The following is a 13,409-nucleotide window of genomic DNA, read 5'->3' as shown; positions in this document are numbered from 1 at the left end:
CAACACACACACACACACACACACGCATGCACACACATGCAAACTCACAGTGCATTTGAAACTGTTATCCTAAGACTGATGGTCATGGTCGCTGAAGGGAAAGGATGCCTCAGTGGTGGAGCCCTGGCCTGACATGCCTCAGACACAGGGCCCCCTCCCCAGCATCACCAAAGAAAAGGGGGAAAAAAAAAAACGTGTTATTCTTCAAAATGCAAATGTGCTAATTGCCCCTTGGGTGGGGCCTCAGCCTCTATGAACACCTCAGAAAGATGAGAGCTAGAGAGCTGTCTGGGAGAGGAAGAAGCGCCAGGGAGGAGACTGCTGACAGCCCTGCCCATGGCCCTGGTTCTCCCACACCCCTCCTGTGGGTGCAGACTCCAGTTTGTGCGGAACACTGAGAGCCCTGAGCAGGAGGGAACGCTCACTGACAGGGTGGGAGGGGCAGCCTGTCTCCAGGAACACTTGGTGTCTGTCCCCCCAGCTCTGCCTGAACACACCAGAGGTGTTGATAAATGCTATCTGACTAGTGCCCACAGCTCCCTCTCTGGAGGCAAGGAGGCACGCAGCAAGGAAAGAGAGCAGCTGAAAGGAGGTAGGGCTAGGGAGAGTGCCTCCTGGGCATGGTGACCTACCTGGAGAGGCAGAGACAGGTGAGTTCCGGGCTTCACTGGCCAACCAGTGAGAGACTCCGTTTCAAGAAAGAGGGCCGTCAGGCCCAGCAGGGTGGCTCAGCCGGCACAGGCACTCACTGACGAATATGACCATTCGAATTCAAGGCCTGAAACCCAGATGATATATAGAGAAAACTGACTCTTGCAAACTGTCCTCTAACCTCCACAAGTGTGCTGTATCACACACACACACACACACACACACACACACACACACACACACACACACACACGGAAATCTGGAGGTAGGAGAGAAAGAGAGACTAAAAGTGTAAGAAAATTGTTTAGATGTGGTAGCACATGCCCTTAATCCAAGCACTAGGGAGGGCAGCCGGGACGACACAGGAGACTGTATCTGTGTGTGTCTGTGGGGGGGATGTCTGTGTATGTGTGTGTGTGTGTGGGTGTGTGTATGTGTGTTTGTGTGTGTAAATTTTTTTTTTTTTTTTGAGAAAGGGTCTCACTATGTAGTTCTGGCTGTCCTGGAACTCACTATGTAAACAAGGCTGGTCCCAAACTCACGAGATCAGCCTGCCTCTGCCTCCCTAGTGATGGGATTCAAGGCATGCCCCCTTATGCCCAATGAGACCTTGTCTTTAAAAGAAAAGGTAAGAGAGCCAGGCAGGGTGGCGCATGCCTTTAATCCCAGAACTTGGGAGGCTGAGGCAGGCAGATCACTGTGAATTCAAGGCCAACCTGGTCTACAAAGTGAGTCCAGGACAGCCAGGGCTACACAGAGAGACCCTGTCTGGGGGGGGGGGTGCGGTAAGAAAATTAAGTAACTTGCTAAAATGACAAATTTGTCTAGTTTTAATTTTGTTGGTTGTCATAGATAAAAAAATTGACTGACATTCTGTTTGATACAAATTGTATATGTATAGCTTTTTGAATAGTCAAAGCAATTCTCTTTTATTACTTTATTATAATAGAAAAATAACTCCTCCATCCCCATGAAAAACGAGGTTTTATTTGTCGCCATTTGATTGTCACTGATACAGTCTGGAACTTTGGATCCAATCGTTACCAGATTCTTTTATAGCTACTGTTTAAATGCAATTTCTTTTATATTATTATATTTTATAGCTCTTATCATGTCAGCAATCTAAACTAAATCTGGCCTTTATCTCCTTGGGCATTGAATTTTCTAGTATCACAGTCCCCTTGCCTACCTTCTGGCTCTTGAACCTTTTATTTCAATCCCCTTTGGGTCATCTGAGGTATCACGCCTTTGAGCAGTGTTTTTCTCTTGCCGGTTGGACCATAGCTTCTGCTAGGATCAGAATCATAGCCCTGCTGAGTCAAAGACTGGAGAGGACTCCATCCTGATCCTGAAAAGGGCGGATGCCAACATCTTCTACACACTGGGCTCTTGGTTGCAGATGTGGCCACCAGACCATGTGACCTGCTTTACACTCTCAGAGCAGGAAAAGCCCTGCGAAAGATCTGGCAAAGTGGCTCATCCGGTAAAGGAGCTTGCTGCTAAGCCTGATGGTGTGAGTTCAATCCCTAGGACCCACATCAGGCAAGTCAGCTTGGACAAGCCTGAGGTTTGTGTGGCCAGCAGGCGATTCGGCTGTTGGAACCGTGGGGTTGGGTGGGCCTGACCTGGCTTGAGCAACAGTGTTTCTCGTAGATGAAAACTAAGAGCAAGTGTCTGTCCCATCCGCCCATCCCACCTGGGCTGCTCTGCTCTTATAACGAATAGGTGGTGTGATCACCCCGTGAGGAGCAAAGGTTCCCTGGGCTCTCCATTGTGAACCTTTCAGTCTGTGATCAGACAGATCCATTGCCTTTAGGCCTCCGAGCAGGAAGTGGTAGAAAACAAGGCAAAACTGCCTACCACATGGCTGGCTGGGACAAGAGGGGCCTGTAGACCCACTATCCTCTTCGAGGAACCCCACTGATCTGAAGACCACCAACTAGTCCCCACCTCTTAAAGGTCCTCCCACCTCCCAATGGCACCACAGACTGGGGGCCGAGCCCTTAGTACATGAGTCTTTGAAATGACAAATCCAAATGATAGCAAGCCCAGCTTGACACCCGTAGCTGTGGTTGTGCCTTCTCTGTTTTCTCATTTTTTTTTTCTCCTTCTTTTGTGTGTTTGCTTTGTTTTGTTTGTTTGTTATTTTGATGCTCAACATTTAGTTCTCATTCATGCTGACGCCTGAAGTTTTTTGCACGCGGTGGCAAAGACATAGGTGCGTTGCAGAGCGTGCTCGGTGTCTCCTCAGACTCACTGAGCTTTGTGAACGGATGCACACAGGTCAACATGGGCTGTTCCTTGTTCTACCATCTCTGTGGCAGTTTCCCTGAGCCTAGGAACCTTCTAGAAGCCCATTCCTCCAGTTCACTTGTGAACGGTCATGGCATGATGGCATGTTCTGACAGAACAGTTTGTTGATGGCCAATGGCGCTTCATTTTCTTACCTTCATTTCTTACTTTGCAAGAACCAGTCTGCCACGCCCAATTGAAAAAGGAAAGGAGCTAGGGATTATGGGAGAGAAAGCCACACGGCTAGTACAACCTCTGGGTCACTGAGTTGGGGAAAGGGGCTAGGTTCACCATGGCTTTGCGTTGTTGTTATTGAGACAGGGTTTCTCTGTGTAACAGCCCTGGCTGTCCTGGACTCACTCTGTAGACCAGGGTGGCCTCTGCTTCCCCGAGTGCGGGGGATAACAGGGGGTGCCACCGAGCCTGGCATGGCTTTGCTTTTTAAAGTTTTATTTCTTTTATTTGTGTGTCTGTTGTGTGTGCCTGTGTGAGTCTATGTATACCGTGTGTGTGCAGGAGCCCTAGGAGGCCGGAGGGTGTTGGATCCTCTGAGAACTGGAGTTACAGGCAGTTGTGAGCTGCCCGAGAACCAAACGTGGGCCCTCTGCGAGAGCAGTGCTTGCTCTTAACTCCTGAGCCATCTCTCTAGCCCCTCCGCATGGCTTTCTGTAGCCTGCTGAGCACCACAAGAACCTACCCAGCAGCCTCTGGGAATGGCATGACTTCCTCCACCAGCCTTCTTCTTCCTCCTCCAGCCTCAGCGTTCCTCACCTTCAAAGCCCTGGCTCCTGGTGGCTGGACGGGGGACAGCAATATGCCAGGGGGACACGTCTTCTCCTATCTTGCTCCACTTTACAAAAACATTTCAATTACTGCCTTTCTTCCCTCTCCTGTGCTATTAGCCTCTCTCCCTGAAGCCACATGCAGATTCGGTATTCCAGGCAGACACACCAGCTCCCCCCACATGTGGACCTGCCATGCAGCCCAAGGATTGAATAACATCAGCATTCAATTACAGATCCACTGTGTTTTCACTTTAATCAGAGGAATGCATGTGGTTTAGAAGGGGGGAAAAATCAAATTGTTTGGCCCAGTGTCAGCCTGGAGAGGCAGCCACATGCCAGGCCTCCCTTACCTAGCCCACGGCATTCACATGCTGGGTCTTGTCGCCTCCTCATGACTCATCAACATAAGGCAGCTACTGTGAGAGGTGAGGTGCTGCCTGGCTGGGGCTGCTCTGTTTCCCCTCTCCTCTCCTAATTTTTGATCATTTTAATATTTTTAGCACTTTAATTACATTTATGCGATACTGCCCACCCCCATTTCCATAACATTGTATTCTCCCTGCCTCTGGAGCTGTGACTGTGAAGGCTTCTTTCCCTCCTTCCTGATGCTCACCCTCACCTCCTTTACCCCCCCCCCCCTTCTAGATCTTACCTTCACTGGCAGGCTGAGATTCTATTATTTAACTGTCATTAATTTTTCCAAGCTCAATGATTCGTACCCAGGTCCTAATGTACACAAGTGGCTGATGATACCGTGCAAAGATGGCTTTCTTATTCACAGATTGTGAAAGATGGGGCCACCATGCTGCACAGGCCGCAGGGGCAGCCAAGGGAAGGCGCTGGCAGCAGGGGCGGGCTGCTTTGAGCCTTTCCAGCAGCCTTTGGAGCTTTTTATGGGGTTCTTGTCCGGCACCTGGGTGGAGGCTAGTAAGAACAATGCACACACTGGGTTGCCGTGACCCCCGGAAGATGTCTGGGGGTTCCGGGTGGTCCCTGCTGTCTTAGGACTTTCCACCCTCCAGAAGACAGCAGGCACAGAGGCGGTGCTTAGTACAGCAAAGTTCTGTGTCCTGCAGTGGAGAGAGATGAGGCTCGCTCGCGCTCGCGCTCCCCCCCCCCCCCTTCTCTCGGGAAAGGTGATTTCCCACTAGTAAAATACGAGCTCATCTGCAGAAGAGAAGAGGAGCACCTATAAGGATTTGGAGGCAAAAAAAAAGAAAAGAGTGTAGTATGGCCAAAGGAGAGAAAACACAGTGGCTGCAAGGTATTGGGGAGGAGAGGGGGTGGCAGGAGGCAGGAGGCATGGCCTTTTGTTGGCCATGCTGTGAAGATTAGCTTGTCTGGTAGCTCCTGGGAAACTAGAACACACATACTGGCCCCCCTCTCTTCCCTCTCTGTATGTATGCATGTGTGTGTGTTTATATGTACATATATGTATTTGTGCATGTGCATGCTCAAGACAGATTAGGGCAGCCTGTCTCTTCTCCTCCATAGCAGGTAGACCTTTAAGATGACCACAGTGTAAAGAGGATTGTACTGTCATGAGCCAGTCCCTGTTCCTTTCGAGGCTGGGTCAGCCTGGAGCTGGGTCAGCAGGCAGACAGTTCTCCTTGAAGACATTTGCTGTACCGTATCTGTACACATAGATTCCTCGCTAGGTTTAGGGATGGCCTCGGTACAGCGCTGCCCTCGAACAGCTCAATGTCCTGGGCAAAGCTGCACATGGTGGCGCATACCTTTCATCCCCACACTCAGGAGACAGAGGCAGGCGTATCTCTGAGCTTGAGGCCAGCCTGGACTCCATAGGAAATTCCTAACCAGCCAGAGCTACACAGCGAGACCCTCTCTCAAAAGAAAGAGCGAGACAGAGACAGACGCTGGGGGAGGGGAGCAGGCAGGCCAACAGTAGACAAGCATGAACTCCTGTCCGTTGTCCCAGTGGTCACTCCACAGCCTTGGAAGCATAGCACAGGGGCCTTGACTCTACAAGATCTGGCATGGAAGACTTCCCTGAGGAACGAGGATGCCCTATGAGAGACCTGGTGGCAGGTACTACCAGTGTTAGGAACAGCATGCGCCAAGGGCAGACTGCCCTTCCCCTCTATTTGTGGGGGAAGGGCAGAGGGAATGGGCAAGCCAGTAATACCAATCAGTGAAGACAGACAGTGAGATACACCAGAAGCATGGAAGACATGTAACTCAAGTTGTACCAGCAAAAGGAGTCTTTAACCTCCCTTTCTCCTTCCTTGCCAACAGCCACCTCCCCCAGACTGTCCCCTCCCTTCCACCAGCGCCTGGGCAATTACCACCTGCCCCTGCCACAGCCGCTTAGGAAGTGCCGGTGATTAGCGGTTGTTACTGTGGTAATTAAAACTCCCTGGGAACAGCCTGGCTAATATCCATGCGTATCTGCAGTCAGGTTAACCGTGAAATGGTGATGAAACCCTCGAAATCCAGCACAAAACAGTGGTACCCGGGAGCATTAACTGCAGCCAGACGTGCCCTGCAAGAGCGCCATGGCAGCCATGTGGGTCTTTTCTCATTAAATGGCATTTTCAAGGCTGGCTGCTCTGCTGGCCTTATCACAGCAAACCACACATGGGGAGTGGAGTGGCACTGTGTGGCAACACTTAACTTCTCCAGAGGAGAGTGCTCCCCCATCTGTGGGCCTAGCCCAGCATGGGGGTTAGACTCCCAGGAGGGCTTGTCCTGACCCTGTCCTTGGGGGAGGGGCCAAGTGGCCGGCTGGGCAGGGATGGGCCTGGGTGTGCTGGGCAGAAATCATGTGATAGGAAGCCATTGTTGTCAGGGTAGGGGTGGGGGAGGTGCACGGGAAAGCAAGAGAAGGTCAGGATGTGCATGGACAGGCGGGCGAGGGTGGAATTGCTACCTTGACCTTGGCCCAACTGGCATCCCCGCCACTTGCCTCACCAGGCCTGCTCAGCCGTGTGGAAGGTGGTGTCAAAAACAATGACAGTGAGGTTTGTGGACTTGTGCACAGACACACCTTCTGTGATCAGGGCCCTCCGATTGGGGGCGGGTGGCTCAGGAATTGTATCTCCCTATACTAATCCAATATCCCAACCACCCTGAGTGGCAGGGTAAGCCACGGGACCATCCACCTTCGTGACAATGACAACAAGATTGAGAATCAGACCAGAATCTTTCCGAAATGAGCAAAATCCTCAGACCTCTTTTTAATTTTTTTTTTTTTTTTTTTTTTTTTTAAATTTTGAGACAAAGTCTCAGTAAGTTGCCCAGGCCAGCCTTGAACTCACTCTAGCTTAGACAGGCGTTGAACTAGAGATCTTCCTGCCTCCGCCTCCTGAGTTACTGGGATCACGGGTCTGTGCCACCAGACTCAGCTTCCTCCTCTGATAAAGCCACCACTAATACTGTCATGGAGGAACCCCCCACCCCCACCCCTGCCTCAGAACCTCATCAAATCCTCGGAGGTTCCTACATGCCCCGCCACCAAATGCCGCCAACGTGCATAGAGGTCAAGCTTTCTCCTGAGAAGGCACAAGAAGAGTTCAAACCACAGCGGCTTCCAGTCCAGAGAACTCAAAATGTGGGAGGTTTTTCTCAACAGGGGTGCCATAAAATATTCTCCCCCCCCCCAACCCCCGTCTCTGCTGAGCTCAGGTTAGACGCAGTGGTAGAGTACTTGCCTAACATGCTTAAGGCCCAGGGTTCTATCCCCCAACGCCAGCCAGACAGAGTCTAAGGAGGGACCGTGGTGTGTGCTGTGCACATTCGCACGTTAAAGGCTCAGAGAAGTCCTACCACGGCATCCTCGAACTCACTCTAGCTTAGACTTCCCACATGCACACCATCTGGGACAGTGTGCCCGCCCTCGGCTCTCTCCCTTTCCTCCCTCCCCCTCCCCCTCCCAACTTTTTTATTATAATATGCCACAGTTTAAATATGGCACCATATTTAACACGTAGGGAGTAAGAAGCTACATACTTACTGTCTTCAGTCAGCCGACACTGGGATTTGGGTTCCTCATTTTAAATAAAATATTTGGCCCATAGATGACAAAGCCGGCCATGCTTGTCACACAGGGTGACAGTAGTGAGTGCCATCTATACCATCTATGGGGCGGCTGCCTTATACCTAGTGCAAGCAAAGGCTTTGGGGTTTTAAGTCCACTCCTGAGTCTGATCCTCCTGGCCACTCCATGTGACAGCACCACCCCAGAGCTGCCTGGTGGTGGGGAAACTGAGGGTCCATGCAATCCACATGTCCACACAATAGCTGAGTGATTGTAGGTCTGTGTGGAACCCACCAAGCCTGCCTTTTCTCTGAGAAGGTGACCCCAGCCTCCCCTCGCTCCCGCCCTCCTTACCACTCTGAGCACATTCCCCTCATAAAAAAAAGGAGATTATGCAGCTCTCAGCTGCTTCTGAAGTAGGCATTAAGGGTTCGGGGACCTTATCTCAAGTTACTGCTCTGAATTCTAATCTGAGGCTCTTGGAGATTCCAGTCTTTTCCGAGTCTGTACAGAAACCCTCAAGGGAAAGCTGTCCCTTAAGCCCTCTGTCACCCTTCCCAGAGCTCTATCTAGGAGGAAGGCACCTGCTGGATCCTGGACACAGTACTGGGCACTCCCAGCCTACGAGGAATTCATTTACTTCACCAATGAATGGAGCAAAGCTCAGAGAGGCTTATACTCACCCAGTGCCCCGAGGGAGCAACTTTACATTTGATTCCTCTGCCCTTGGTTTTTCCAATGGGGAGCAAGAAAGGGGAGTCAGGGTGTCCATCCTGGAGATGACAGGGCTCAGAGGGATTCCTAGAGGAGTGTCTGGCTGTCACTCCTATTCTGGACAAGAGCAGACACCCTCAACTTCTAGGGATCCACCCCAGTTTTCTGGGGTACCCTTCTCAACCAGCCCCAGGGTGATCACTTCTTCCCATGTCAGATTTTCTTCAAGGAGAAAAGATGGGACCCAGCCAGCATCATCCACCACCACCACCACCCCCAGCTCTGAGAGGCCCCGATGGCTGTGTGGAATAGAGGGGTCCTGTGGGAGGCCCTCAAAAGCACAAAATGGAGGCAGGGAAGCAGGAGGAGACACTGTGGTTGTATTCTGGGGACATCCCATGCCAGAGGGATGCTGTATAGGGCTCAGAATAGTGAGGGGCCAGGGACATTGTCCTTGAGAAGTTGGGACCTGCACATGGCATCATGGGAGGGTCCAGGACTGGCAGGCACTGATGAGCGAGCTGCTTGCAGCTGCCTGAGACTGGCTGGGTCTGTCCTGCTCAGCCCCACCCTCCGGCCTCATAGATTGAGAAGGTGCAGGCGAGGCAGCTGGCAGTGGGAGCCCAGCCCAGGTGGATGGGTCTGGAACTGTAGCATTTCCTGCTCCTGAGCATCTGTGTGCTAGAGGTAGGGAAGGACCAGGCTGGGCAGGAGGAAGCTAGGCCGGCTCTGGGATTCTGGTGGGTGGGTGTGTGGGTGGGTAGATGATGTTCATAGCATTCCTTACATGCTCTGAGGTGTTATCCTGCAGTGATCCCACTGAGCAGAGAGAAGCAAGAGAGTGTGGGGTCAGTTTTTAAATAGGTGTGGAGATGAGCTGGGCATCGCAGTACACACAGGTCTTATGGAACTTGTGAAGTGGAAGCAAGAGAATGGGTTACTCTAGACCAGGGTGATGGATGGCTGGGTGGGTGGCTGGGTGGGTGGGAGGGTAGGTGTCTGGGTGAATAGGTGGCTGGGTGGATGGGTGGATGGGTGGGTGGATGGGTGGGTGGATATATGGGTGGACGGGTAGATATGTAGGTGAGTGGGTAGATGGGTGGGGGGGTGGGTGGATGGGTGAGTGGGTGGATGAGTGGGTGGGTGGGTGGATGAGTGGGTGGGTGGGTGGATGGATGGGTGGATGTGTGGGTGGGTGGGTAGGTGGGTGGATGGGTAGGTAGGTGGATGGATCTGTGGGTGGTCATAGTACTTACTGCAATGTGTCCATCCTGGGTCTACCCTAGCCCATTGGCCAAAAGACTGAGGAGAATCCTCATCTGTACTTTGTCCTGGATCTTACTTGCTTGCCCTATCATATCGCTGGCAAGCAGGAAATGAGGAACCGCAGGCCTGCATGGAGAGTACCACATAGCGAGGGAAGGCAGCTCACCTTCCTGTACTCTGAGCACATGTCTCCTTCACAGGTCTGGAAGAGGTCGGGGGCCTGGTTCTACAAGGGGCTCCCCAAGTACATCTTGCCCCTGAAGACCCCTGGCCGGGCTGATGATTCCCACTTCCGACCTCTGCCTGTGGAGCCCACAGAACCACAGCCTCAGAGTGCTGAGGCCAGCCGTGTCTACACATGGGCCCGGGGGAGAGGTAAGAACCCTGTGCCCTCCATGGGGCTCCAGTAGTCCTCAGCCCCAACCTGTTCCTGAACAGAGCATCTCTGTTGTCAAACATGAGTGATTGCTCAGTCTGCAGAGACACAGCCAGGGCGTCTGTCTTTTGTGAACTATTTTCCCAGTGGGATAGTAACTCGGGGCAAGAAGGCCGTGAGCAGCACTGTGGCTCTTTGCATGGATGAGATGTCTTTTGTTTGCTTGCAGTGCTGAGGGTGGGACCCAGGCCCTTGTACACACGAGGCAAACATCTCCCAGTGAGCTGTCCCCAGCCCTTAGCGAGTTGGCAGGGGTATTTGGATCACCTCACTCAAGCAGGCCTGTGGCACCTCTTTACTTCGCCTGTTTTATTCTTGGGAAAGGGAGACCCCGGATCTTAATGAGCAGGGTGACTTGGTATCTGTGGTGACTATCCAGAAGTGGGTGTGTCCCACTGGGGCAGAACTGGTGCCGGTGGTGCTGTAAGGCTCTGTGCAGTTCTTGTGTTTCTGGTTTTCTTTGCAAAATTCCTGGTCTCACAGAAGCTGCAAGGGTTTCTCAGGGGACATTCAATAGGACAGCTTGGTGCCACATAGCCTGAGGCCCAGGGTGCAGCCCCAGAGCTGGGCTCCAGGGCAGGCCCCTCCCCCTTGGGTCTGGCTTCTTCTGCCCTGCAGGGGCCAGAGGGTCATCTGCAGGTGGCTTGTCTCAGTAGAGGTGGCTTCAAGATCTCAGGCCTGGGCTGCAGCTTTGGAAGGGCCTTGGGAGGTGAACGTACAATTCTGATGACATGCGGGCTGTTTTTTCCTTATCAAAAGGGTAACACATGTTTGTGACAGAAAAATAAAGGTCACCAAGCAGCAGGCCCCAGGAGGTGAAACCCCTGTGAGTCACCCTTGCAAACAGAACCGTGTTAGGTAGTAAGGCCTTCTCAGGTAATTTTCATCCTTGTGTCATTTGGCACTTTCACAGCTGTCCCTCCTCACAGCTGTCCCTCCCTCCCTCCTGATGCCTGCAGCTCTGCCTGGTATGACTCAGATCTGTGTCTGCATCTAGCTCCCTGCCCCCTCCCCACATCACAGACAAGTGTATGGGGTGCAGGGGTGAATGCAAGTGAAGCCCTGGCGCGTGGAGCCCCTGTATGTAAGGGGACCGAGGCCTCACCGGGATGTCACAGCCACTGAACTTAAGGAAGTGGCCACCTTCCATCCTGACCGTCTCTGGGAACGTTCTTATCCCACAGTTCAAAGAAAGAGATCTGACCTCAGAAATGGGAGCGAATGGACCAACAGGTTTAGACTGTTGCTAGGAGTGGCTGTGAAGAGGCCCGAGGCCTGTGTGAGCAGCTGGTGCCCAAGTGCCCTTTGTAGGGATCCTCACTACCCACCTGCACAGGAGTACACACACACACATTCACAGGCACACACACACACATGTTCACATCCATGTAGACTAGCACATATGCTCACACACTCGCCCGCCAGACACACTTGTACCCTGGACATGGCAGCATTCCCGCCACCTCCTCAGCTGTGGAGACTCAGGTGGCCTTTTGATTGCACAGGTGAGGAGGCCAGGCCCCCTCCCACACACACACACACACACACACACACACTTGGAATCAATCAGCAGGCAGCCTAGAGGCTCTCCACAGGAACTGCCTCTCCCTCTAAGGCAGCGAGGCACAAGGCCCTCAGGCTGCTGTGTCAGGCCTGTTGGAGCCCTATGGTCCCCAGGTGACTTGCTCCAAGAAGGCTCACGGGCAGCAAGGCAGAGGGGAGAACCGCTGGTGATCGCATCGGTGCCCACACTGAGAGAAGCCACTGGTGTGTGTGGTGCTGAGGGTGGACAGGGCTGAATTCAGAAGAAGAGCTAGCAGCTGAGGCAGAGGAGAGCCTAGGAAAGACATCCAGTCAAGTCATTGAGAGCAGAAACCACAGTGCAGGGCTGGCCAGAAGAGCTGCAAAAAAGCTGGTAGCATGTGTTCTTCAAGTGCTGTGGCCTGTTGCTAGGCAGCTTCTGTGCCCTCTCCAGTCAGTCTTTGCTTTCTGGCTGAGGGCAGTCCCCTGGCTGCCTCAGGTCTGGGCATGTCCTCACAAGCCACAGCCCTGGCCTCTTCACCCGTGTGAGACTAGACCAGCTGGTGTGTGGGACCCACCCTTACCTAGGGGCAGTCTTGAGCTGTGGACTGGGATGAGGGACTTCCCAATAGCCTCGAGGTGAGGCCCGTGGCTGATGATGGGCAGAGCTCTGTCATACCTGCCTCAAGGAACCCTGGGAGCTGGCAGAGGCTGCTGCTCTGGGTCCTGTGTAGCTCCAGAGAGCAGACGGCCCCTCAGCAGGGAGCCATGAGAGTATAGTGTGGGGCTGTCTCCATCGGGCCAGTCCTCTGATGACTGGATCCCACGGTGCTTTCCAACTCTGAAAGTGGTTTCCCCTCCCTCACCCTAGCCCACCATCAGGTGCCCAGAGGCTTGAAAGTTGCCTTCGCTGACAGCTATGGCTTTGACCTAGAGCAAGCTAGTGCACGTAGCACCACAAGTGGGCCGACTGAGCTCAGGGGTCAGAGTAGCCATCAATGCGGCTACCATTCCTACAGCCCTGAAAAGCCCTCAGCAGGCCAGGACTTTGGCACATAGCACTAGGTGTATCATAGACGAGATGCTCCATAGACGTGTGAGCAAGTGGGTGAGCCGTGCCCCTGCTTCTGAGACTGCAAAGGAGGCTGGGGCGGGAGTTTTCATTACATCACAGGTGCCTCTCTGGTCCATGAGCTGCTAGATGGACCCAAGAGATGCTGGGAGGCACCCTCACAAGGAAGCTCTCTTCCTGGCTCTGGGGCCTTCAGGGACTCCAGGCCACCGTCCTCTCCCTGCCCACAGTTCCTCCCACAGGCATGGAGCAGAGGCCAGCACCATCTCTCAAAGCCTCTTCCCCACCTTCATTTCGGTCCTCCCAACCCGAGCCTTGGGCAGCGGCACCTGCGCCTTCCACCCTGTCTGCTCACATGCTCCGCCTCCCTCCCTCGTTTCCTTTCTTGTGCCCTGTTGGGAATGTAGGAACAAGGAATAGCTATAGATCATGACTGAGGGGTTTTGTTTTTAATTTGTGCACATGTGTATGTGTATGCTGCTTATGTGCAAGTGCACACAAACCATGAAGGCCAGAGGTCTCCTTTGTGTAGTGGGTTTTCTCCTTCCATCTTTATTTGGGTCCCAGAGATTAAATTCAAGCCACCGGGCATGTACAGCAAGCGCACTGAGGCACCTCACTGGCCCCAAGCTATGAACTTTCCAGTATATACACAGGGATCTAGGAGTTAATTGA

General features: G+C 52.9%; 1 protein-coding gene across 1 annotated transcript in view; it reads left to right on the top strand.

Moving 5' to 3' along the window:
- The window catches only part of Rph3al (rabphilin 3A like (without C2 domains)), a 101,292-nt gene that overhangs the window by 67,370 nt on the left and 20,513 nt on the right, over window positions 1–13,409 (top strand). Inside the window, exon 6 of the mRNA XM_051157981.1 lies at window positions 9,906–10,080. Coding sequence (XP_051013938.1) covers window positions 9,906–10,080 — 175 coding nt within the window. The remainder of the gene's footprint in view (window positions 1–9,905; window positions 10,081–13,409) is intronic.

This window comes from Acomys russatus, chromosome 16 (genome assembly GCF_903995435.1).
Source record: "Acomys russatus chromosome 16, mAcoRus1.1, whole genome shotgun sequence".
Taxonomy (NCBI): Eukaryota; Metazoa; Chordata; class Mammalia; order Rodentia; family Muridae; genus Acomys; species Acomys russatus.
The sequence above is the reverse complement of the archived record's forward strand: the minus strand, read 5'-3'. Positions and strand labels throughout refer to the sequence as shown.